The sequence below is a fragment of the Emys orbicularis genome, chromosome 16 (genome assembly GCF_028017835.1).
Source record: "Emys orbicularis isolate rEmyOrb1 chromosome 16, rEmyOrb1.hap1, whole genome shotgun sequence".
NCBI classification, from domain to species: Eukaryota; Metazoa; Chordata; order Testudines; family Emydidae; genus Emys; species Emys orbicularis.
Window position 1 is genome coordinate 8,799,589 of NC_088698.1, and position 25,094 is coordinate 8,824,682.

Genomic DNA, 25,094 nt, shown 5'->3' on the forward strand with positions numbered 1-25,094 from the left:
GAAGAGGCTACTGCTCCCAAAAGCTTCATTAGCATTTCAATAAACTCTGGTTCCAGGTGCTTAGCCAGTGACTTCCATTAGTTTAGTGGCATGACTTTCCTTAAAACTTGACAGCAATCGTTCTGTTATTTTTTATTTAATTTAAATGTTTCTGATACATTAAGCCCAAAAGTTTTAATTTAGGTTCTCAGTTTCAAATGTATAGGTTTATTTACAACAAAAAAACCACCCTGTATTTAATTTAAATTAAAAAATCTGATTTTTTTTTTTAGATTTTTTTTTTTAAATCATCAATTTTGATCCATCCTGTATGTAACTAATCTACACCTCTACCCCGATATAATGTGACCCGATATAAAACTAATTCGGATATAACGCGATAAAGCAGTGCTCCGGGGAAGGGCGGGGCTGTGCACTCCGGCAGATCAAAGCAAGTTCGATATAACGCGGTTTCACCTATAACGCGGTAAGATTTTTTGGCTTTGGACAGCATTATATTGGGGTAGAGGTGTACATATAATGAAACCTTGAAAAGTTAAGGTAAAATAATTAAATTAAGTGATACTGAAAAAAATCTCAGTGAAGGATTGCGTAGGATTGGAAATAAGGATTTAATGGTTCTATTCCCAACTCTCTTATAAACTGTCAATTTGACCCTTGGCAGGTCACTTTAAAAAAAAAAACAAAAAAACCCCCAAAGCTCTCAGTGCCTCAGTTTCCCCTGCAGTAAAATGGGGTAATAATGCTAGCCTTCCTTATTCATGTCTGTGTGGCACTTTGATACTAAAGTGATGACACATTTGTTTCTGCTTTCAGAATGATTATTTTTAAAAAATAGTTTCATGGACTCAAAATTGCTGCTGGAAAGAGAATAAAAAATAAATAAAACCTCATCCCAATTCTGTGAAAGGCTACTATAGCCAAGGGTTTCAGGTTATTATAATCTCTGTGCTTATTCTTCTCCTACTCCAGACCCTAGTTTATTAAATAACTTGACAGCGCCCAAAAGATCTGATCTTTCATACATGCACATATTTAAAAGAAGTCTGGAGAGTTTGCTTCTGCGAATTATGTGATTTACCAGGGATGCACTATGTAGCAAAAAATAAAACTGTGTTGTCCTGATGTGACTGCATTTTTCATAAAATATTACTTTTTCCCCCCCTCTCCTGTGTGCTTCACATTGCCCTGCAAACTCCTTCAGAAGAGGAGGAGGAAAAGATCTTATTCCTAGACAACAAAGAGCCAATTCGTATGTCACATCTAGGGTTACTGTCGGTTGTCCTGGAGTCCCTTCTCAGATCATCTCATCGTAGGATTCTAAAGTCCATGTGACTTTCAACTTTGTTCCTGGTGCTATAGAATGCGATCTGGCTCCTTCCTGCCCCGACTGGAGAGCTGTTTCTGTGCGCTACCAAATGTCAGCGGAAAACCTTTCAAGAGTTGTGGTTTTTTTTTTTTGCTAGTGTGCTAAAAAAACTGATACACTCCTGAACCACTGTTCAGAGAAGCAGGTGATTTTTGCCAACCATGTCACTGGGTGAATGGGTGTCACAGCTCTCCGACCCTCTGGGCCTTTGTTACTAGTCCCCCTGGGGATTGCTGATCTGCAACGTTAATGTTGAGTGTGCTGTGTTTCAAGGTGTTAAGGAAAATGCAGAGACGGCACAGCAGCAACACTGATAGCCTTCCTCCGGAAAGGTAAGTCTTCTTTCCTCCCACGTTTCTTCCACATTCCCCTCCAACAGGCAATATTCTGATTAATTTGTTTGGTGTATTTCATATCCTTTTTTGGAAGGTAAAAGCTACAGCAGGGGTCGGCACCCTGGCGGGCCGGGCCGGTTTGTTTACCTGCTGTGTCCGCAGGTTCGGCCGATCGCGGCTCCCACTGGCCGCGGTTCGCCGTCCCAGGCCAATGGGGGCTGCGGGAAGCAGCGCGGGCCGAGGGATGTGCTGGCCGCCGCTTCCCGCCACCCCCATTGGCCTGGAGTGGCAAACCGCGGCCAGTGGGAGCCGCGATCAGCTGAACCTGCGGATGCGGCAGGTAGACAAACTGGCCCAGCCCTCCAGGTTGCCAACCCCTGAGCTACAGGGTTAAAGAAGGAATATTTTCCATTATCTGTAACATGGCAAAGCTTGCTGCACGCATTAGGAGGTAGCTGAAGTGAAACCATTTGTCGTGACCCAGTGCAGAATATCTGATCTGATGACCCAGTGGGCCAATCCACTATGGCAAATCCTACACCACGGTTCCTACAGTTTGTTTATTAAAGAGACACAGTGAACATAGTTTAGGCCCAACATTTAGTTTTGTACATATACAGTTAAACATTTTTCAAATTCAGCCTAGCTTAAACTCCTGATAACCAAACTTCAGATAAGTCAGAGTTCTGTCCCTCAAGATTGTACTGACTGAGGCTCTACTTTTGTGGAACTTCTAAACTCCATAGGAGAACTTCAGGCTGTTGTCCTGTGGGGATCCTAATGCTGAAGATTTGGAAGTGAACTCTGCAGGAGTGGAGGTCCTCTACAGCTATGTTCTTGATGTTCTTGTGGAACTCCTCAAGAACTTAACTGCAGCTCACTGGAGCTTAGGTGCTTCAGTAGACTGAAACTCCTGGTTAGCACAACCCCAAATTTTATGAAGATTTTGGATGGTCCCTGAGACCTTCTGTAAACCAGGATTTATCCCTTTGTACATGAATAGATAAAGGTATGCCTACTCTATTTTTAATTTTTTTTATAGCTTCAGTGAACACAGGTTTGTTGTGGTGGTGGTTTTCAGTGTTAAATTTTTCTTGGGCTAGTGCATGAGAATGGGGAAATGAAATTAATCAGAAACAAAAGTGAAACTAACTAGTCTCCTTTTTCTGTGGAGTTGAGGGAAATGTCTGTCAAGTGAAATGTGAAGCAAAAGATACTGACCACTTGTGATCATTAATTATTCCATAACACTTTTCACAAGAGCAGGTTAAGTCTGGTCTTCTGGTCAAATTCTGACAGGAGTGTAACTCTTCGTGTTAGTGCAAAAGAGACAGGCCATGTATTTCTGTTAAATTGTTTGTATGTTCTTAGCCAACCTCTAGTTTTGTCACCTCACACTTCCCATGATGCTACCTGGCATGTAGTCTGGTGTGTGGGCTGAGCTCTGGAACAGAGGTTTTGGGAGCTGAGTGGTTCATAGGATGTTGCATGGACCTTCTGACATGAGCTGAGGCTTGTCCCCAGTCAGTAAAAAATGTGTAAAGCACTTTGGGATTGATTAGGATGAAAGGGGCTGTACAAATTCAGGAATTGTATCATTATCAAATGCAAAAAGTAAACTGGACTCTAAAAACTCTTTCATTTTTAATACAATAAAGTATTATCACTAACATGGGCAAGGGTTATTTAAAAAAATATATATGGTGAAATACTGGCCCCATTGAAGTCAATGGCAAAGCTCCTATTGACTTCAGCAGAACCAAGATTTCATCCATAGTGTTTACCTTCACAGTATCCCTTTTTAACTATGTGGCTAGTTAACCTCTTCCCTGCTGGAGGAATAGTCATGTATCCTAACAGCATTGTTCCAAACAACATCAGTGTATTTGATTGGCATATGGAGCTGCCCCAGGTATGTTATATTGTCTATGTTTATGGTTTTGGAGATAAATACAGAATTGCTACTGGTGTAGCTTCTGTGTCCAACCCTGATTCGTGGCATTAAGTGTGTCATCCAGTATGTATCTGGTTAATTCTGAACCATAGAAAATGGTACAGTATCTGGTTGCTTTGATTCCTTGCGGGTGCCTGCACAGAGACTCTGGGAGTGGGGTGTGACTATGAAAAGCCTTGTTTAGAGCTTGCTTAGTGGGGAAGTGCCCAAGAGGGAGTTGGAGCTGGTTCCAGAGCAAGTTGAAATGCAAAGCTGTGTGCCGAGTAAGAGGTCTAGGGAGGGTTATGGGCTCGGGGGGGAGATGGGCTACGGGAAGGTGCGGGCACTGTGTATGTATCTGTGTAATCTCAGCTCGTGATCACTGTTTCTAAAGTTGGAGGCTTCCAGGGATTAGGATCCGGAGAGACTGTAGCGCTGCACTGAGTGTCTATTTGTGGGTTCGACCTATTGCTGATCTTTGTATTTATTCTTTTCTCTCTCTCAGTGTTAACAAGTGTTTACTTTGCACTGGGCATTTTCTTGGCTAGCGACTTGCTTTGGGAATTGTCCCCTCTGTTCCCACTGCCACATGGGGTCAGACCTTCCATACATTCACTATAGAGCCATGCCACTGAGTACAGACCAACAGAGCATATTTTCCCTGGGCATGTGGCATTAGGAAGAAATAATGAGATTCCTGAACCTCTTCTTGGAAACTCTCTGTAGGCCGGTGGGCTGTCTCCCCAGCACAGGAAGGAACGAATGCTGTGCCCAAGTCTGTTTCAGACCCTTGCCTCCGGGCATAATTTATCAGCGAAACACAAAATTCATGTGTAACACCAAAACAAATGCAGGTGGGCATTCTCTTCCCTTAAATCCCCTGTTGGGTCATGTGACAGGGAAGTAGCTCTTTCTGGCTGTTTTACCCCATGTTGTTATCATTTGGCTTTCCCTCCAGACAGTGCCAGGATGGCAGTTGGCCACCATTAAATAAAGTGGGAAGAGCCTGGCAACTGGAGCTGTTAGGTCATTTATTTGGGATGACACAGTTAATTCACTCCTGAGTAGTGTGGCCATCCCAGATGCATACCAATAAAAAAATGTACACCACTGCACACGGTGTTTTGCATACACGACGTGTTTACCATCAAAACCATTTTAGAGATGATGTAGAGTTTTAAATTGGCCTGTAACTGGGCTGTTTTTGGGAACCCTCCAACTCTGATTTAAAAAGCCAGCGAGGAGCTCAGGAACTTTATGGCCCATTGGGGGATGGGGGAAAGCAACACTATTTGACCAGCACAATTGAACTGCCTAATGACTCCAGCCATGCCAAGGTGAATCAAATCCAGCCTTGGTGTTCTGGAGAATCAGGAGGATGCTTTTCTCAGTGCACAGCCGGTTGTTTGATGGCTCCCACTGTGGGATCTCTCTCCCCATTGCAGAAGCCGGAGTCAGACGGTCAGTTCTGAGGCCAGCGTGGATGAAGGTGGAGTTTTCGAAGGTTTGAAGGCCGAAACACCCTCACCGCAGCAGCTTTTCTCAGGGCTGGCAGGCATCCCATCTGGTACCATCCCAACTACCCCGTTCCAGTCAGGTTTGGTCCTGGGTTCCTCAGCAGGAGGCGGGGATGTGTTCATTCAGATGCCAGCCCCAAGGGAAGAAGGGGCCAGCCGAACAGAAGGAGCTCCGTTCCACCACCGGCAGCAGCCCCATCACTATCACCATGGCCACCATCGGGGATCCTCTTTGCTGCACATGGCTAGTGGAGACCGCCATGGACACGCAGAAGACAATCCTGAAGACCAGCCTGGGACTCCTGCGCCTGCCCTCTCGGAGCTGAAGGCGGTGATCTGCTGGCTCCAGAAGGGGCTTCCCTTCATCCTGATACTCCTGGCTAAAGTTTGTTTCCAGCATAAGCTTGGTAAGCAGCCAACTCGCCATCTTCATTTGGTTCCCAGGTTGAGAGAGGGTGGTTCAGCAGCTGGGTCCTGCCGCAGTGTCCACTGTGTTCATCTCTGTAAGAATTCTTAGAGGTAGCAAATTCAGTGGGCAAAGGGGACCTAGGCGGACAGGGGTGAAGCTACCTGTCTTTGGGCATCCTGCCTTTTCTTCCCCTTTAATTTCATTACTAGCCATTACAGTTGAGTGACGCCCATGTTTGATGTCCTGTCCTGCCATGTGGCAGACTCTTGTTCTGTTCCTTGCCTTGGTCTCTCCACCAGGGGCTGAGAACGCTGGGAAGAATCCTCACTCAGCTCTCCAGGGCAGAGGTGGGATGGGAATACTTATAGCAGCCTCTGCTGGTCAGCTCTTGTGTGGCACTGAAAGTCTCGGAAGGGATTCGAATCGTACTTGGCTGGAAGGATGGTAGTTACACTTTACAACTGAGATTTTTCAAAGCTGCCTAAAGGATTCAGGCACCCAATTTCCTTTAATTTGAATGGGAATTGGGCATCCAAATCCCTTAGGGGCCTTGAAAAATCTCAGACTACAATCCTCCTTTTAAACGTTCATTTGTAGATGGAGTATGTAACTGTCTGGTGAATATTTGTCTTTATGGACACTGATATCGCTAGCTAGAGGAAGCCATAATGTGCAAGTGCCGCCCCCCCGCACATCAATCCTTGCCTGCGGCACCCCTCAGCCCTGGGTCACAACACAGCTTTGCCAGCGCACCTCAGTCTTGATCTGCAGAGCCAGCTGCTATTCCAGTTTTCCCTCCTTTCCTAGCTCTGTTCGTGCAACTCAGCCATGCCCTGCAGTACCTTTGCTATTGTGTTCCTGGGTCTCTCATGAACAGAGGCTGCCGTTTCTTCAGTATTGTATCAAACTGTGTGGCAGCTTGTGCTTCTGGGCAAATACGCCCTGGAAATGGCCATGATGCATTCACATTAATTTGGTTTGTGATCTGAACCCCGCTCTCCAGAGCTTAGTGGTCAGTGTGTTAGCATCCCCCACTCTATCCAGCAATTACAGGTGTTGGGTTGGTTTGTTTTAAACCTAAAATGTTGACTATAAAATAATTTAACAATGTGAATACTCCCTCCCCGGCGCAACAGCCGTTTGACGGGTGTCTTTCCTTGCAGGGATTGCTGTGTGCATTGGTATGGCCAGCACATTTGCATATGCTAATTCAACTCTCCGAGAACAGGTCTCTTTGAAGGTGAGTACAGTATCTTGCTCTATGGTGTTCTGAGACATTGCTCTTAATATGCAAAATAATGCTGATGCCAGATCTTGTCTTGCACTTTGTGCATGAAACAATGAATGTGCACAGATTTCTTTGCATATCTGAATACTCTGTTCCTTCCCTGCCCCACACAGCTTCCCTGTCTTGCAGGAAGCCTGGTACAGTGGTTAGAGAATGAAAAATCAGAACTGGTTTCTATTCCTGGCCCTGCCACTGACTTGCAGTGCAACTTCAAGCAGCAGCTCTGTGCCCCAGTTTCCCTATATGTAACAATGGAAGTGATAATGCCCCTTTCGCCAGGGTGCAGTGAGGCTTAATTCATTAACGCTTACAGAGAGCTTGGAGATTTTCAGATGAAAGATACTATAGAAGTATTACTTCTTAATATGCTTGGTGTTCTGGCTACATCTTAAATAAACCAATTGGCTTCTTCAGGTATCATGGTTTATAGTCTTATTGGGATATCTCAACAGCATTGCAGTGCCGGGTTGGGGCTGCATTATCATATAGATGATATGTGAGTGGCATAAATATATAATTATGCACACATGGTAATGAAATAAATGTGACAAAATGCAGACTGATGGGATAAATTGCACAACTAGGTATTAATTATCTGTCTTGCACATTTGACTGCCTAACCTTACCCTGCCCATTAATCCAGTTGCTTGAAGACTCAATCTAGCATTCCTCTGAACAGCTTCAAAGACCCACATTTTTACTAAATAAACCTGCCCAAAAAATTCTTTCTCATTTTCCCTCCCAAATGTGGAATTTTCTTCTCAAAATTACGCTGGTCCAAGGCTCAGAAGAGGTAACCTTCACACCTTCACACGTGCTGAGTTTAGGATCTAATATCGTGTCATTCATTCCCATCTTCACAGATGTAGAATTTAAGCTACTGTTGGTTCTTTCATTTTGTTCAGTTGTTTCTTGATTATAAATCACATGCTCTGAAACCTCCCTGCATCCAAACACTGTCCATTTATGCTCTATGCAGTATGTTCTAGATATGATGATGGTCTAAAAGAGTCTAGGTGATTTTTTTTGTTTTTTAAAGCTACATGTTTAGATGTGATAGGTCCAGTTATCAAATGTGTCCCCTGATAAGACCATCCAGATCCTGCCTATGGAAGCTCAAACCTATAGTACAGCATATCTGCTCCTACTTATCAAGCTGAGTGTAAGCATGTAGGATTTGGATGTCCTGTTGAGGCACCCACCTTTGAAAACTGGGGTATGTGGGTCTGACTCTCCCTTTCTGCCAGTGTAATTCTCTTGATTTCAGTGGAGTAACTCTGCTTGACAAAGTAAATGAGAGCAGATTCTGGTCCTGTTTATCTATGTCTGTACCTTGCTGCCTATTTTTATGTCTCACTCCCATGTAAATAACTAATTACTGAATGCTTAGAAGTGTGTGTCTGTCCCCTGGGTTGGTCTCACATTTTTCAGCAGTTAAAGGCTTGGTGCACAATATGCATGTTCCCTTTAGACTTTTGAATCTGTCTTGTCTGCCTCTTGTTTGTGCTCAGGAGAAGAGGTCGGTGCTGATTGTCTTCTGGATCCTGGCTTTCCTCCTGGGGAATACCTTATACTTGCTTTACACTTTCAGCTCCCAGCAGCTATACAACAGGTGGGCATGTGGTAAATCCTACCTGGTGGAAACAGGTAGTAATTGCCAGGGTGGAAAAGAGGTTGCCCACCTTCTCTCACACTTTTGTGAGATGCAAGTGTAGTTCCATGGAATCTGCCATCTCTGCTACAGTAAATGGAGGAAAAACATGCGGGTTACTTTTTGCCCATGGAAGCTGGGATTTTCTATCATGGTGTAATTGAGATATAGAGAGCCAGGGTGCTGGAACCAGATGAGAATACTGACCTTTGTTTTCCCTTCCCACAATGGCTTTTTTCCATTGCTGTGTATCAGGCTTTCATTCTGTTACTAAAGACGGACTTGAGTAGTAATGTTTAGATTTGGATCCAGAGCCAAATGTTCCCAGCATTTGGGGGTGTTTGGATCTGGTGCAAATAGGGGCCAGTCTCCAAATTTAGTTATGGAGATCAACTTTTCTGAAGCTGAGGGGTGTAAACATCCAGGGTTTTGGTTGGGGTCAATCTCTTATTACTCATAGACTCATAGACTCATATTATAGACTCATAGACTCAATCTCTTATTAGAATGATAAAGGAAGAATTAAATGCCATGAAGCTATTGGAGTTAGGCTAAGGCCTGGTCCCCACTAAGCCCCCACTTCAGACTAAGGTACGCAAATTCAGCTACGTTAATAACGTAGCTGAATTCGAAGTACCTTAGTCCGAACTTACCGCGGGTCCAGACGCGGCAGGCAGGCTCCCCCGTCGATGCCACGTACTCCTCTCGCCGAGCTGGAGTACCGGCGTCGACAGCGAGCACTTCCGGGATCGATCCCAGAACATCGATTGCCTGCCGCCGGACCCTCCGATAAGTGTAGACGTACCCTAAGCGAGTGTAACCAGGATAGATGGGGTGAAATGATGCAAAGGCAAATTTAGGCCAAATGTTAGGAAAATTGGTCTGAAAGTGAGATCTGTTCTCCTGTGGAATAATTTCCCAAGGGAAGTTGTGGGAGTCCCACTGATTGAGACTTGGAACTGTATATATTCAAGAAATCATTGGAATATGAATAGTATTGAACAGTCTTGCATCAGATGAGCAATAATAGCTTAGATGACATCACAGGTAGAGCCTTTCCATTTTTAATTTTGATGAGGCAGCAGTAATAGAACCATCTCTTCCCTGGAAAAAATGCATATTGAATGGTAGAACGATTGTATGCTCAGAACTGTGGCACCCATCTGAATTTGCATTATTAAACCAAATTTATCATTAGCAGTTATTAGAAATACCTGTGTCTTTAACTGTTGCTTGGAGAAAAATGAGTTTCATTTGACCCCAACACTCTGAATTATTTTATTTTAAAAAATGTGACTCTCATCTGGGATTCTGCCTGGGTGTTTGGAGTGAAGGGGCAGCTGTAGTATGAATCAGACTGGAAGCAGATGAGTGACGGGACGTGTGAGGGAAAGTTGCAGTTCAGAGGCTCTGGAGGGAAGGATTGGGTTGGAGTGGAACAAGTTGGGAGAATGTGCTGGAAAGGCTGCCATAGTGGGCAGCCGGGAAACAGAAGTCAGGAAGGAGACTGCTGGGAGGCTCTGAGGAGCAGGGGGGTGAGATGGGGTGTGGGGGAGCTGATGAGGATGATGATGGGGATGTGGGGGAGCTGGAATGTGAGATGGGGGTCTGGGGGAGCTGATGAGTCCAGGCAGATTTGGAAAGGAACAGCAAAGTTGGGCTGGGAGAGGGGCAGGTTAGTTCAAAGGGTTCCAGCAAAACAGGAACATTGTGCCCCTTTGTTTGGGGAGTGGTGAGTTGATGCGAAAGCGTTAAATATATTGCAAAGGCTGACAGAGAGTTCCACACCAAGGCCTGATCCGCCAAGCAGCTCCATGCAGAATCCCCCTGACTTCAGCAGTGCTCCGTGTGGATGGAGAGGTCTGTCTGTGCGGAGACCCTGGCAGCACTGGGGCCCAGAGTCTTGCACAGGCTTGGGAGGTTAGAAATCACCATTTGCTTTTTGTTCCTTTCAGTTATTTTTCATTTCCTGATTTTGCTGTTGTTTTTGTGTATTTATTTTCCTAGCTCACAATCATATTTAAGTCTCTGATTTTGTTTCTGTTTTTAGGGTTTAATTTTACCTGTTGCGCTGTGCCAGAGTTGTGAGTATTTTTTAATTTCATGCTCAGGCTTTTTGTTTCGGGTTTTTCTTTTTGTTAAGTTTTTGCTTTTCACACGAGAGAGCTTGGTGGACAGTAATAGTGACAAGAAGCCCCTTGTGACTGCTGAGGAAGGACCTGATTTAATTGGTACCCCATGCAGTGGTTTCCTGAAGTACTGGTACTCTAGGCTCCTCCTACCTAAGGAGAAAAAAAGAGGCATCTTTCTGCTGCTCTCTGAAGGCTGTTCTAGCCCATGGCTGAAGTAGACTTGCACATTCCCTAATGCAGATGCAGGGGTTAATCGGAGCATGGTGCCGCAGCGGATACTCTGACCCTACCGCACCCATGCCCTGCTCCTTCCTGTTCAGTGTGAGCTGCTGGGCTGAATGCCTCACGTGGGGCATGTACGCCTTGCAAGGTCCCCCGGAATCCAGCCTTCTGTCTCTCTGCAGCAGAACCATGCTGGTTTCCGCTGCCCGTGGATCCTTTGCAGCTGCAGGGTCTGCGTGCTGAGCCCTGCTGGGTCACTGCTGTCCACCTCCCACTAATTTGTGTTTGCTGGAATCCATGACCGAGCTTGGATTCCCCTTTCTATAGGTTTGGAATACGTGCACTTCAATAGGCGATGCTGATTCACAGAGCCCAGCTCTTAGTTGGCCTCAAAAGTTTGTGAGCCACTGTCTCAGTGCAATTACCCCATGCTGAATGGCCCTGAGCATTCTGCTGTGCCTAATGCGGTGCTGCCCTTGTCGCATGCCTGCCCTGTGTTCCCAGCTAGCTTAGTGCTGTGGAGAATGCTGCCCCTGCAGTAGTTCTGCCTTTGCCAGAATGTGTTTTTGTGGGGTTTCAAGACTGGTCTACACGCATGGTGCTCTTGAATTGGCCTGTGCTGTTCCTACTGAGGAGTGGCAACTACCCCAGCGCGGCTCTGAACTGCAGTGGCGTGCATGTTTCAGATCATTCCCCAGTGGTAAAGATGGAGAGATGTAGGTGGCTTTTCCTTCAGGAATAGGATTGAGTGGGAAAACTTGGGGATCAGAGCTGTTGATATTGGGAACACCCCCCTGGAGGGAAGTTTCTTTTATTGGCCTGGAGTGCAGGGGTTAACTTCCACCGTAGGCTTTGTGGATGACTGTGTTCCCTTTACTGAAAATGGGCAAGTCTGAAGCCATTGACCTCAGTGGGGCTGGATAAGAGCAGGCATGGGTCAAAGTCCGGAAGGGACTAACCTGCTGACCTTGCTCCTGTTACACTTGATCTAAAGAACCTGTGCTCATGTTTGGTGGAGTCCCTGGGCCCATTCTTTGTACTGGAGCTTTGATGAAGGGCAGATGATGGGCCATTCGTTAATGTTTGGGTCTTGCTGTCCTGCTTTTCAGCCTGATATTTCTGAAACCCAACCTGGAGAGTCTGGATTTCTTTGACTTGATGTGGACTGCGGGGATCACGGACTTCGTACTGAAGTATCTCACCATCTCTTTGAAATGCCTGGTCGTTGCCCTGCCTAAAATCATTCTGGCTGTCAAGTCAAAGGTAAAGGACTCCGCTTTCTTCCTGGTCCTTGTCTGATGGGAGCCACCCAATAAAACCATGCCTCTGAGGTTAGATACAGATTCTGCTTGGTTCTTGCCTGGGTGTGCAAAGGAAAGGGAGCCTCCATTTCCCAAACCCCTTGCATGATTTGTGTAAGGACCCGACAGATTTTCACTCCCATGTTCAAGGTAGGGTGGGGGCTGCTGGCTCCCTCCCTCCCAGAACTGCATATTGCCCCAAAAAGGGAAGGGGGGAGGTGGGGCTATAGCCAACAACAATGGGTGAGAGTGAAACACTTTGCTACAGGCTGTGGGCAGTTTGCACTATCTAGCCTTTTGTGAACAAACCGCCCGCCTCCCCTCCTTCCGCTGGAAAAACAGTGGATTAAAGTGATAAAAATTGTATGCTTTGTGGAAGACAAGCATCCTTATCTGTGTAACTGATAACACCTTAGATTATTTAAATGGAATTTTAGAAATCTGATTTACCATGTATGTAGTAGAACTGGTCAAAAATTTTCAAATACCAAAATGTTGATGAAAATGTGATGTTAGGGAAGAAAAAATCACGGAAAGTTTTGGTAAAATTTTTGCACCAATTTTCCTGGGTTATTTTTTTGACCGACTGTAGAGCTGGTAGTAATTTTTCTGATATGTATACTTATTAATTGATACAATCTCTCTTCCTTCCCTCACCAATCTTTTTTTTAACCTGAATTCTAGCATCACTCACTGTGTACAATGAAACTAAACAAGCCAGGGTCACTTCATGTTTAGAATCCATTTCATTTGATGGACTTGGTTTCCTGATGTGCATGCAGGCTCCCAGTGCTGTTGCATCTGAGTTCTTATGGCAGGTGAATGTTTGTTTAAAATAAGTGGTTTCTAATTTTGGGCACTGAACCTGAGACCCCCAAGGGGCTGATCTTCAGAGATGCTGGCATTTTTCCTTCCGAGTCAGTACTTATCCAGTCCCCCAGCATGTTCAGGGTCCATTATGCTGCTGTGATTCTTGGATGAGATGTGAAACTCTGGTTCTGAGCTCTTGTGTTCACTGCAGACCTGTAACGCTCTTTTTATTTTATTGTTTTACAAGAATAGATGTGTTAACCCAGGTGTTCTGGGAATGTTCCAGCTTAAATAATTACTTTATATCACCCTAAAGGTTTGTCTGCGTACAGGTTGAAGCAGTACACCACCTCCTTCCTGTGTGGATGCAGTTATATGGGTGTGAAGGTGCCTTGTATGGTATAGCTTATTCTTGTACGGGAAGGGGAAAAAGCTATATCGGCACCTTTGCACCCAAAGTAGGAGCGGTACCTATTTAACTATTTCAGTAGAAAATTGCATCCCTAACTGAAACTGTTCCATCGATACTGAAACTGTGTGTAGACCAGGTCTCAGTGTATGATGTTTTTCACTTCCTGTCCTAAACTGTTGTGTAAAGTGCCTGTTCACGATTAGAGCTGTCATGTTCTCCTTGCCCCCACCCCCGAACCATCACCAGTGGTGGATGTGGTAAGTAGAGCTTGTGGATCGGTTAACTTTTGGTTGCCTTTGGAATGAAAGACACAATAGAAATGCAAGATATTACTATCATCATCCCTCACTGAAAGTCTCAGGCAAAGCACTTAAAGGGAATTTTTAAAGCGGGAATAGTTATGCTTACAAATAACATGGGTGGCAGGGGAGTTGAGCTGTTTGTTCCTGCACACCAGGGGTACTTGAGATGGTTATTAATTGATCTCTGGCAATTGTCCAGTTCTTTTTTTTTTTTTCTCTATTATTGTTATTATTTTATTTTGGGAGATTAATGTGCTGGGTCAGAGCATAATCCAGCTTGCAAAAAAAGTGATGCGAATAGTCATCCCAAGATAAATTGCTGCACTGGAAAAGGTTCACAGCCTTTGCTTGCTTGTCTGAGAGCTATCCCAAGTACTCATTAATCCTTGTCGGGGGAGAAGAAAGAGACTGGGTCTTTATTTGCAGCTACAGTGGGAGGCTGGTAAGATCACATCTGTCAAGGGCCCATAATGGCTTACAGCACAGATGCTTCATTTTTAATACCTTTTTCTGCACAGTGATATTTCTCCAATTTTTTTTGAGTCCCTTTTTGTCTTGAGATGTTGTTGATGGTTTCTCTGTCCCTTGACATCTGAGGCTCTGTTGCTATCACTTAATCATGGGTTTACACACACACACACACACACACACACACACACACACACACACACACACACACACACACCCATAGTTCTCTCTACATCCATCAAGCCATTTGGGGCTGTGATCTGTTCTCATCTTAAAAACTAAGCAGGATCAGACTTGAATGGGAGACCTCTAAGAAAAACCCAGCTCACTACAGGAAGTGCTGTTAGTGATGGAGTCGAGCGCTTTTTGCTGAGCTGATGCCCCAGCGTAGTTTTAGGGGGCAATGAGATGCTGGAAGCCCCATTGGCAGAGGAGAACCTAAGCTCTCGTCCACTTAAGAGTATTGAAGATCCTATGGCACCTTAGGTGCATGATCCTTAGAGGATGTCTATGCTGCAGCTGGAAGCATGCCTCCCAGCCTGGGTAGATAGCTCAAGCAAAGCTAGTATGGCTAGCACACTGAAAATGGATGTTGCAGCCCAGGCTACCTGCCTGAATACAAGCCCGTCCAATCCCCAAGGTCCAAACTTGAGTTGCTAGCCTGTGCCACAATGTTCATGCTGCTATTTTTAGCATACTAGCTCAAGTGAACCTAGAAAGTGTCTGTCTCCCCAGGCTGGGAGGCATGCTCCCGTTTGCAGTGTAGACATACTCTTTGTGTTTTGGCCAAAATCCATGCGAGGTATTTATAGTCTGACAGCTCCTCTTGCAACGTCAGCCAGATATGGTATTCTTCACTTTCTGCCCAAAATTATTATTATGGCGCTGTTGTTTTCAGTTTAAACAGCTGCTGCTTTCCATTTCATTGATGGCTACAGCCTAATGGGGAGAGGTGTGAGTCTTATCTATATGTGGCTAATGTAGCAAAATGCTTTGGGATCCTTCAAGGTGAAAGCTACCAAAGGAATGTCCACTTAAAATCACAGTGGAGAGATGGATGCTTATTTCAGCTGCCATGAGATAATGCTGGTGCTACTGGATTCTTCTTCCTGATCAAAGCAGTGGTTTCCAGCTGCCAGGACCAGGACCAGGAGTGGAGAACCTCATGCCACCAGTGAAAGAGAAGATATAGTTCAACACCATGAAGAAGGCGGTGGGGAGAAGGGGGATTTTCTCCTGTGTTTGCTGGCAGTGCCTCTCTGGTGTTCAGCAATGGTTGTAGTGAAACTTGCTAACTGGGATCTAATTCACAGGCTTTTATCTTTCTCAGTTTGACTTCAGACCAGTCACTTTCAGATTAGTCCCATCTTTCTGAGTCTAAAACTACTCTGGCTCTTCTGGCCTCTCCTCAAGATTTTCCCACCCTTCATCAAAGTTCCCAGGCTTTTCTGAACATTATGTGGCTTTCCCCAATGCTCTCTTTCTCCTCTTTTACTTGGGCATGTAGAAAATCCTTGGGTTTGCAGGGAGACTGGGAAAAGAGGTTTGATGAGAGGTTTGATAAGAGGTATGGAGTAGTAGTCTGATCCAGGCCAGGGACCCAGGAATTCTTGAGTTCTCTTCTCATCTCTGACACTTTGTGTCCTTCGATAAGTCACTTACAAGTTTTCAAAAGGGGCTTCTGTCCTGAGTGGCCAACTTGAGATAGCTCGGCCCTGACTTTCAGAGGTGCTGAATACCTACCATTGGGACTACTTACAAGGGCACAGACTTAGGTGCATGCATGAATCTTTTCAGGACCAGGGCCCAAACACAATGGGTCATATTAAATGCCCTGGAAATTTGGGAGTATTTGGGTCCAGATCTTTAAAAGGAGTGATAAGTATTTATTAATACTATTATTTCATTAAAGTGCTTTAAAACAATTGAGCCATTGGATTTTTTCCCCTTGTGTTTATTTTTTCCCCCTTGAAATGGAGCTTCTGGTTTCCATGATTTTCCTGGGTAATACAAAACAGGACCAGGAAAGCCCTTTTGCCGCACTGCCGTTTCAAGATGCCATGAAGAAAATTTGCCCCCATCCATTGTTTAAAAGGCTCCAGCAATCAAGATTCCTAGGATGGAAGTTTGCCCCTAGTAGAAGCCTGGTTCCTTTCTCTCTTACCTCACGCGTTTTTGCATCGTTTTCTCTTTTTTTTTTGTTTTTTCCCCTTTATTCCATTCCATGGAAGAGCAGCAAAGATTGTTTAATAGCCACATGGGGAGGGGATGGGGGAGTCTCACATGCACCTGGGATTTCCTAATCTGCAATCTTCAGTAAGTGTGTCTTTTCTATTTATTTACTTCTAATTCCACACCCACCAAGCTGTCGTTCCTTAGCAGTGAAAATGAAAAGCTGCCATTTATAGATGTACAACAATGGAGGCCTTCGCAGGCCACATGGCTCCTGCAGTTTAATTTACTTTAATTCATTTTATATTGAACCAAATGATATTTGTTGGGTTGTTTTTTTAATGGAGAGCTTTCAGCATGTGGGGTGGCAGCCAAGCCCCCCTCCTGTGGAAATTAGGAACCCAGCTGCTATTTAAATTTCTGCTCTGCTCCTCGGGGCTTTTTTAGGGGGGAAAAAGAGGCCTTTTTAACATTGTGGATAATTTACATTCTGTCATTATAGGCCTGCTCCTGCTCCCATTAAAACTCCCCACTGGCGTCAAAGGTGCAGGATTGGACCCTGTGCCTGAACTTGCCACCCTTCCACTGCTCCATTCAGTTCAGTCTCCCTTTACTCTCTTCCCCGCTCCTCATGGCATGGCCATAGTTTGTCTCACGATCTGTGGCTTCAGCGCTGGCCTGGACACAGTGTGGGAAACACGGTGGGTTCTTTTGTGTAACTCACATTCCATGACTAAGTTTTTCCCAATCCTCCCCAGCAGCGTGACTGAAAAACAATGGTTTGTTCCGATAGCGGTGCTAGCCAAGCGTGTCGTTCCTCTCCCATCCTTGATGACACCTGAATCTGCAAAGGAAGAGATGACTCAGACATTCACGTGATGCAGCTCGTTGCTGGCAACAAACTATGCCTTGATCACCACAAAGCCAAGGGGTTAGGGTGCTTAGTGGTATCTGAGTGCCTCACATAACACCCCTGTGAGGTAGGGCAGTGCTATTATCCCCATTGTACAGATGGGAACTAGGCACAGAGTGGTCCAGGGTGTTTGTGGCAAAGCAGGAATTGGACTCAGATCTCTCAGATCCTACACTAACGCTCCACCCATTGGATCTGTCCTTTCTCTCCTTCACTGGGAACCATATGCAGATTCTACAGCAACTTTCCCTAATTCAGGAGCTGTGGCTGGAAGAGATGGGACTCTGCCTTAGAGGGGCATTTTATCCTTTTCTTTCTTGAAGGAAAGAGTGGCTAAAACACAGGACTGGGCATCACGGAACTGGAGCTCTGTCACCAGACTCCCTGCGCGATCTTTGGAAAGTCACGAAAGCCGCCATTTTCAGAGGTGGCCACTGATTTGGGGGTACCTTAGTTTTTTGACGTGCCAACTTGAGAGATCTGGGGCCTGATCTTCAGAAATGCTGAGCACCTACAACTCCCAATGACTAGGCAGAGGTCCAGTGGGAGTTGCTCATGTTTACTGAAATTGAAAAAAGAAAACCCCTTTTGATTTATTCATAGTTAGCCTGCGGTGAGTTTTCACCTGCCTTTACATAGTGGCAACAGTCTTTTCTTTTCTTTTCATCCTACCCAACCTGTTTCCTTCCTGGTGCTGGCAAAGAGGCTCTAAGGGAGAGGGCTTTTGGTCAATCTCCCTGCTGTCCTGTGGTCTGAAAGCCAGCTGGTTTCTCTTAGAGATTTCCTCAGCATCCTCTTCTTTTAGGATATGTCCTAACAATGCTGGCAACTGGGCGAGGGTGACTTAGAACTTCTCCAGGGTGACAGTCACAGTTTACAGTTGTCTCATTGTGACGCACGCATACACACCATTAAAAAAACATGAAGGTTGCAAAGTCAAGAGCTCAGAAGCTAGGAAATACCAGAGTTAAGGTTGCCCATACAACCTCATTTTGGCCCGTTTGCACATATGCGTTATGAAAGTCTTTAATTACATGAGCACATGCTATTTTCTCCACAGGACCCCTCACATTCAATGCACTGGCTCAGCCTGCTCTGGGAATGAATCAGGGTTGTGTAGTGAAGGACGCTGTTCTCTGTAGGTCCTCTGCTTCATTTCTTGCAGAAGTTGGAAGTGAATGAGGCGAGGATGGCTTCATGGTTAAGGCAGCTGAATGCTACCCTGGGGAACTGGATTCTTTCTCTCCCTCTGCTACAGAGTGCCTGTGCAATGCTTGGCAAGTCACTTGAACAGACTTTTCACAGGTAGTCAGTCAGTGCGTGGTCCTTGTTTTCAGGGTGCCTGGTTTGAGACTCCATGGGCTGATTTGCTGAAATGCTGAGCTGCAACTCAAGTCAATGGGAGCTGCGGTTTGAACAGATAAAGTGCTAATGGGAAGCACTCAGAAACATTGGGTCCTAGGCCTCTCAAACTGGGCACCCAAAATTAGTGGACACTTCTGATCCTAGTCTCTCTGTGCCTCAGTTCTGCGCCTCAGTTCTGCATCTGTGAAATGGGAATAGCACCCTCTTACCTCTTTCCTGGGTGTTGTGAAAATAAATTAATTAATGTTTGTGACACATTCAGATACTATGGGGATGAGAGCCCTAGAAAAGCCTGTGTGGAAATTCATAATTCTGGTTTCAGAGCAGGGTTTAAACACTGTGCAGTAAATGAGGCCTGAGGTCACGCATGGAATGACATGAAGACAAAATATTGAATAGCTGCTCGTTAAATGAGCACCATCCATCCTGTGCACTGAATGAAGCAGAGGGCTTGTGAGGAAAAAAGTATGTGATCATATAATTAAAGACTGTATCATAATGCATACACACATGGGGTCTGAATTAAGGTTGTACAGGCAACCTTAATTCTGGCATTTCCTAACTTCTGACAGTGCAACCTTCATAATATTTCCCCCCTAGTTTTGTGTGTAATTTCCTCTGTTGGGGGTAGGGGGGGAGAAGGAAAGTGAAAAAAGAAATTCCATCATGTCTCATCACCTTTAGATCTACCACACAGACCTTTGCCACTTGAGCTAGTAGAGTAACTGACAGCAGTAGTAGGTTGTCATCCTCTATGTGGACCAGCACCAGAGGGAAATGAGGCACAAACTTTGCTAGTGAGTTTCACAGATAATTGCTGACAGTAGAGGAATGGTGAGACTTTGGGATCTTGGGTTCCATTCCAGACTCTGGAAAAGAGTGTTCTCTAGTGGTCACAGACCCTTCTGTCCCCTCCAATTTGTCACTGCCCTAGTCCTATTTCTTCCCCATCACTGACTCCCCATCCCATTCCCAGTCTCCACTCCTCAAGCTTTTTATCCCAGATCCTATTTCCTTTCCCAACCAGTTCTAGTCCCTGCCCCACTTCGGCTCCCTGTCCCAATTTCTCTTTCTCTTCTTTTCCCCTCCCCTCAACTTTTCCCCTCTACGTTCTACCCATGCACTTTCCTCCTCCTCCATACTGGACACCAGCCAGGAGTCAGAGAGAGCACAGGAGAGACAGAAGCTCTGCTCATAGTTCTGATTCCTTGCCCCACCCTGTCCTGGAGCAGGTGAGAACTGCAGTTTCAGGAAAAGTCCTCCTCAGCCCCGGCACCCCTGGTCTGGAGCATGCTCATCTGCTCTGTTGGGATGGCACTTGTGCAATCCAGTCACACGAAGGAGCAGTAGGGGGCTGGCGAATGCTTGGTGCGGACAGAATCCTCAGATTTTAGGTGTCGCTCTAACAAGTCTCTAAAAAGCATGTACGAAGGGAGATTTTTTTTCAAAGACTTATAGCTTAGCCAGATTTGTGAAGATTGTGATGGGAATAGCAAAAGGCATATCCTGACAGAGGCCAACTCCAAAGTGAGAAGGTGCTGGACCTTCTTAACGAAAGGGTTGTATGACTGATTTATTTTTAACACTGGTGAAGCAATGGACTTTTCCCTCACCTCATTATCAGAAATGGCTGAAACTTACAAATTAATTAAATAAATAAATAACATAGAGCCTGAGGCGGACACGTGGCATGGAAAATTTCAGCCCAAATGGTTAAAGTTCAGCAAAGTTTTATAAGCAACTGGAAACAGGCTCTTAGAATGGGACATGTCTGCCAACCTTAATAATAGGAAGCACTCACAATGCTGCCTGTAATAAGTTATGGACATCAGAAATGCTGAATTTTGCAGCCGAGGGTAAAGGAAACTATATACCTGCTAAAAGAGAGGGACCGCACTTCTTTTCAGGCTCATATCTCTGCCAGTGTTTTGTGGCTATTTTGAGATTTTTCCTAAATTTAAAAAGAGGCCAGTGTCACAAGTAAATGTCCTGGAGGGTTGAGACTTGGTGTATCTGATGGGTACAGGCTCTGTACTCCATGCTCCCAGAAGGCAACGCTTTTAATTTTGTTGGGGCAACATTTTATATGGCACTCTTTCCTTTTATTAAGTCTCATTTCGCTATCTTTGTAGCTGCACCCATCACGGCTGTGATGATATTGTATCCGATTGCAGGGTTCTCTTGGATGGTCATTCTGGTGGTGTGAGTCATCCAGGATGGTGCATACCCATTTCATGCTGGTAGCTGCACTCCTTTGGGGCTATTAACACATCTCCAGGCTGCTGAGATGTCCTTCAGTTACCAGTAAAAACCCGTGGGAAGTGCTAGCCTAGAGGAGGTGACTGAGTTGGAATTACATTAACACTTCTTAGCTTTACAGGAGTGGAGGCACCGTAGTTAACAGAATCAGAATCTTCCATTTGCTGCAAGTCCATCTCTGCCTCTTCCTACGCTTCTGCTCCCTGGCCAGAGCTCACCTGAATGTTTCCCAGCCCTGTGCTCCACCCCCGGGAAGCTCAGAAACTCTGCAGGAGCTTAGTTTTAGCCCTGCCCAGCTCCCGAGCTTCACAGGAGTGAGGTTCCTCTTGTTATCCCATAGCTTCACAGAAGGCATCTGAAATCTTTGGAGGATCAAGTGTTGACCTGTAATAGGACTGTCTGTTACGGATGCTGAACTGGATGAAGGAAAAGTCCGAGTCTGGTGGGAGAAGCAGCAAAGTGGATTGCTTTAGGAATTTGCAGTGCATTTTACTTGCCAGTTGTTTTCATCAGGGTTGTGTGTGTGTGTGTGTGTGTGTGTGTGTGTGTGTGTGTGTGTGGAAAGCTGCCTATGCTAAAGGAAGTGATAGACTAGTCATTAGCAAACTGCGACCCTCTGTCACAGGGGCTTATGAAATAAATGATGATCATACTGAAGCGTGAGTCTGGCGAGAAAGCCTTTCGTGCTAATTTAATAAATTGCTTGCATTTAGAATCCCATATTGTTGCTGTTACATTTTTGCTATGTGATGCCACATGGGATTAAAAAGAGGAGGGATGGGGGAAGGGGAAAAAAAGCCCAGGTCCTTTAGCAACCGCTGGTGTGACCTCACTCGCTGTCCCAGGGGGGATATGAGATCATGAGAATGCCAGAGCTCTCTGAAGGATTCGATTTGTTCAGCACAGCGGGACAGCCTGCCAAGTGATCTCATCTCTGAGACCCAGGGGGAGGGTGCTGACTGCTGCTTTCTTCCTGGACTGCAGAGGACTGAATCCCTGCGCCCCACCGATGGCGATTAATGACAGCGACCTTTGATGACATCGTCAACGATACTGTTACTGTGATGCACGCAGCAAAATTCTAGGGGAATTTTTCCCATCCCTCCCTATCCTTATCAAATCCAAAATCTTGACATCTTAAAATTTAACTTTTAGGAGTGTTAACGCCATGACAGCTGATCTGTTGGTTTACGTTTACGACCCCTCATCCCACTCCTTTGCCCTGGCATCAATTCTTCCTTCTAAACAATGAGGGACAACACAAACTCAGATCCTCAGCAAGGCTGGGAGACCCAAAATTAGATCCTACTTATGTGGTCAGCTTCTTGGTGCTGGTTCTCACTGCTATAGAGTGAAAGAAAATGTGGTTAGAAAACATACTTCTGTTGCAGCCTCCTGGGGTTACGAGAAACCTGAAGGTAAACAATGATGCCTTGATGGTGTCCTTTGTAAGAACAAATGGTTTCAAATCTAGAGGAAATACCAAGATGAGAGGATTGTTTCAGTAGACGTTTAAAAAGGGGATAGGGCCCATTCCTGCAAAGTGCATGGCTCCCTAGTGTAGAGCAGATAGTTGGATGAATTCTCTTTCCCAATACAATTCTTGGGAGGATTTAGCAACCCTGAAACTAAAGGTTGTATTTCAGAGCTGGTCTTTGTGGCTCAGAGTTCGTATCTGAGACCAGCACACACTGCGCAGAAGGGAATGCTGGAAAGCAAGGGAGGGCCTGTTGCAATTTGATTCACCAGGATTCTCTGCAAAATAGGGAGACCAAGCTGGTTGTACAATAGTAATTCTCTGCCTTCAGCACAGTGGTGGGACCAGGGAAAGAGAAACATGTCTTGTACCCCTCTTCCTATTTATTAGTATTATTGATCATACAACAATGCCTACAAGCCAGTGCCCTATCGGCACGATACAAACATATAGCAAAGAGAGAGTCCCTGCCCTGAGAAGCAAATGTAAGACTGTAGACAACAGCTGGATAAAACAAACCGCCCGGGGGAGCACAAGGAAGCAATGAGAAGATACTTTTCCCTTTCTGGGCACTAAATTAGAAGGCAGTGAAGAGGGCAATAGTTGCAACTCACCAATACCGGTGTGTGCAACCATTAGCAAAGTGCCTGAGAGGCTAATGGACATGCAGGACTCATCATAGCGCGAATTCTTACGTCTGAGCCTTTCTCTTCTTTTGGGCCCCTGGCAATGATGATAATTTGTATCATATATGTTTTACAGGGGAAGTTTTATTTGGTTATTGAAGAGCTGAGCCAGCTGTTCCGCTCGCTTGTCCCCATCCAGTTGTGGTACAAATACATCATGGGGGATGATCCAGCCAGCAGCTATTTCCTAGGAGGGATCCTGATCATACTGTATAGTCTCTGCAAGGTAAGGAGATGCCTGGTGAGTAAACGCTGTATACAGCAGCAAACTCCCTGATTTTTATTTTTTATGATTAAAAAATAAACTCTTTAAAAATGTACTATTTTAGACACTTATATGGCCCCCATTAGTGTTGTATCTGAGCACTTCATGCTCTTCAAAGAGTTTTATCCACCCAATACCCATGAGAAGTACTATTATCCCCACTTTGCAGATGGTAAAACTGAGGCTCAGAGAGATTTAAATGAGTGGCCTAAGGTTACACAGGAAGTCTATGTGGAGCTGGGAATTGAATCCTGGTCTTCTGAGGGTGTGCCCTACTTGAACAATTAGACCTCAGCAAGCTGGGGTATGAATCCTGCCCCTCACTGGCCTGCCACTGTCTGTCTGTGTGCACCGTACTGATGTGCATTAACAGTTCCTCAGAGCACTTTGCTCTAGCTCCGAGTGCTCTAGCTAACTGTTCACACACCTCAGCAGGGTCCACACGGACAGTGAGACCACAGCAGACTCGTGCGAGATAGATTTACAGCTTGCCACAGTCTAAATTTTCATGTAGACAAGCCCTGCGTATCAGACTGGCACCTTAATCGCTGGACCATCCTTCTGCCTGTTACATTTATGAAAGCACCCGTGCCTAGTTATGTGCATGTGAGGACATCATACTAGTGCAGCCAGAATGAGAGCTCGGACTGATGGACATAGTTTTCTGGAAGATACTGAATTAACACCACTGGAGACTGAGGCTGGCATCCCCACCAGCACGATGGATCTTGTCCAGACGGGAAGAGTCTGCCATTTTTCTTAATTACAATAACTAGGCTCTAGGGCAGGATTGCATTTACAAGCATAAACGTTAGGCCCCAGACTAAGAGATGAGCAAATGGACTAAATTTCACCCTCTTCTGCAGGAGGTTTCTGGGAGAGGTGTGTGTGTGTGTGTATATAAGACAGTTTCTCCTCTTCCTCTCTGCTTTTCACTAGAGGCAAGATGAGGGAAGAGAAGTGAGTTTTGCAGTTAGTTTTGAAGGATGTAAGGTCCTTAATGTGATTCTCACCATCGCCTTGTGGTGGTTGCTGAGCAAGCTGTGTGCCCCGCTTTCATGAGTCTGACCTATGCTGCTGATGCTTTTCTTATTCCTGTGGAACATAACTCCCAAGGGAGGTCCTGCTCTCGGGTCATTGGTCTGTCGCGGTGGATGACCTTCAGGATGAGGACTGAGATCGTGACGTTTACCCAGTTCTGTCTGGGGAGCCAGTGTGGTGATTTGAGTGCTGCAGTGCTATGTTCTTTGTGGCTAACGTTGCTAAGGAGGCGAGCTGCTGCGTCCTGGACAAGTTGGAGTTTTCTAAGATCAATGTGTTCAAGTACAATGAGTTGTGGTAGAAATCACAAAGGCATGGATTGCTTTGCCCGGGTCCTGGACAATTACAGATGGAAAAAGCTGGTTTGAGCAGCTGTAGCTGTCGAAGTATCTAGAAGTCCAGTGAAGAGTCCAGGAGAACTCCCAGGCTATGAACTGAATTGATTAGTTGATGGCAGACTCACTCAGTGTTCAGAGATGTTCTCATGAAGACCAGATCTTCACCAGGGTTTTTCTTTCCCCCTCCATCGTCACCTTTGCCTTGCTTGCGCTTAGCTTCGGCCAATTGTCTTCCTCCACTTACTGGTATTGGCCAGGCACTGAGATAGTTGGACAGTAGTGATGAATGAGATGTAGACATGGGGTTGTCTGCATATTGTTGACATTTTGAGTCTCCGATGTGTTACTGTTTCCCCCTGTGGCTTCATATAAAAAACAATAGAAGAGGATGCGAGACAGTCTAGGGCCTTGAGAGACTTTGCAGATGAA

The 25,094-nt window shown here is 45.4% G+C and overlaps 1 protein-coding gene across 1 annotated transcript in view; it reads left to right on the forward strand.

Annotated features, from left to right (window-relative positions):
- The first annotated feature begins 1,618 nt into the window (after nucleotides 1-1,618).
- RNFT2 (ring finger protein, transmembrane 2) overlaps nucleotides 1,619-25,094 on the forward strand; it is a 29,891-nt gene continuing 6,415 nt past the window's right edge. Inside the window, exons 1-6 of the mRNA XM_065417903.1 lie at nucleotides 1,619-1,701; nucleotides 5,083-5,561; nucleotides 6,727-6,803; nucleotides 8,363-8,463; nucleotides 11,966-12,119; nucleotides 23,098-23,247. Coding sequence (XP_065273975.1) covers nucleotides 1,619-1,701; nucleotides 5,083-5,561; nucleotides 6,727-6,803; nucleotides 8,363-8,463; nucleotides 11,966-12,119; nucleotides 23,098-23,247 — 1,044 coding nt within the window. The remainder of the gene's footprint in view (nucleotides 1,702-5,082; nucleotides 5,562-6,726; nucleotides 6,804-8,362; nucleotides 8,464-11,965; nucleotides 12,120-23,097; nucleotides 23,248-25,094) is intronic.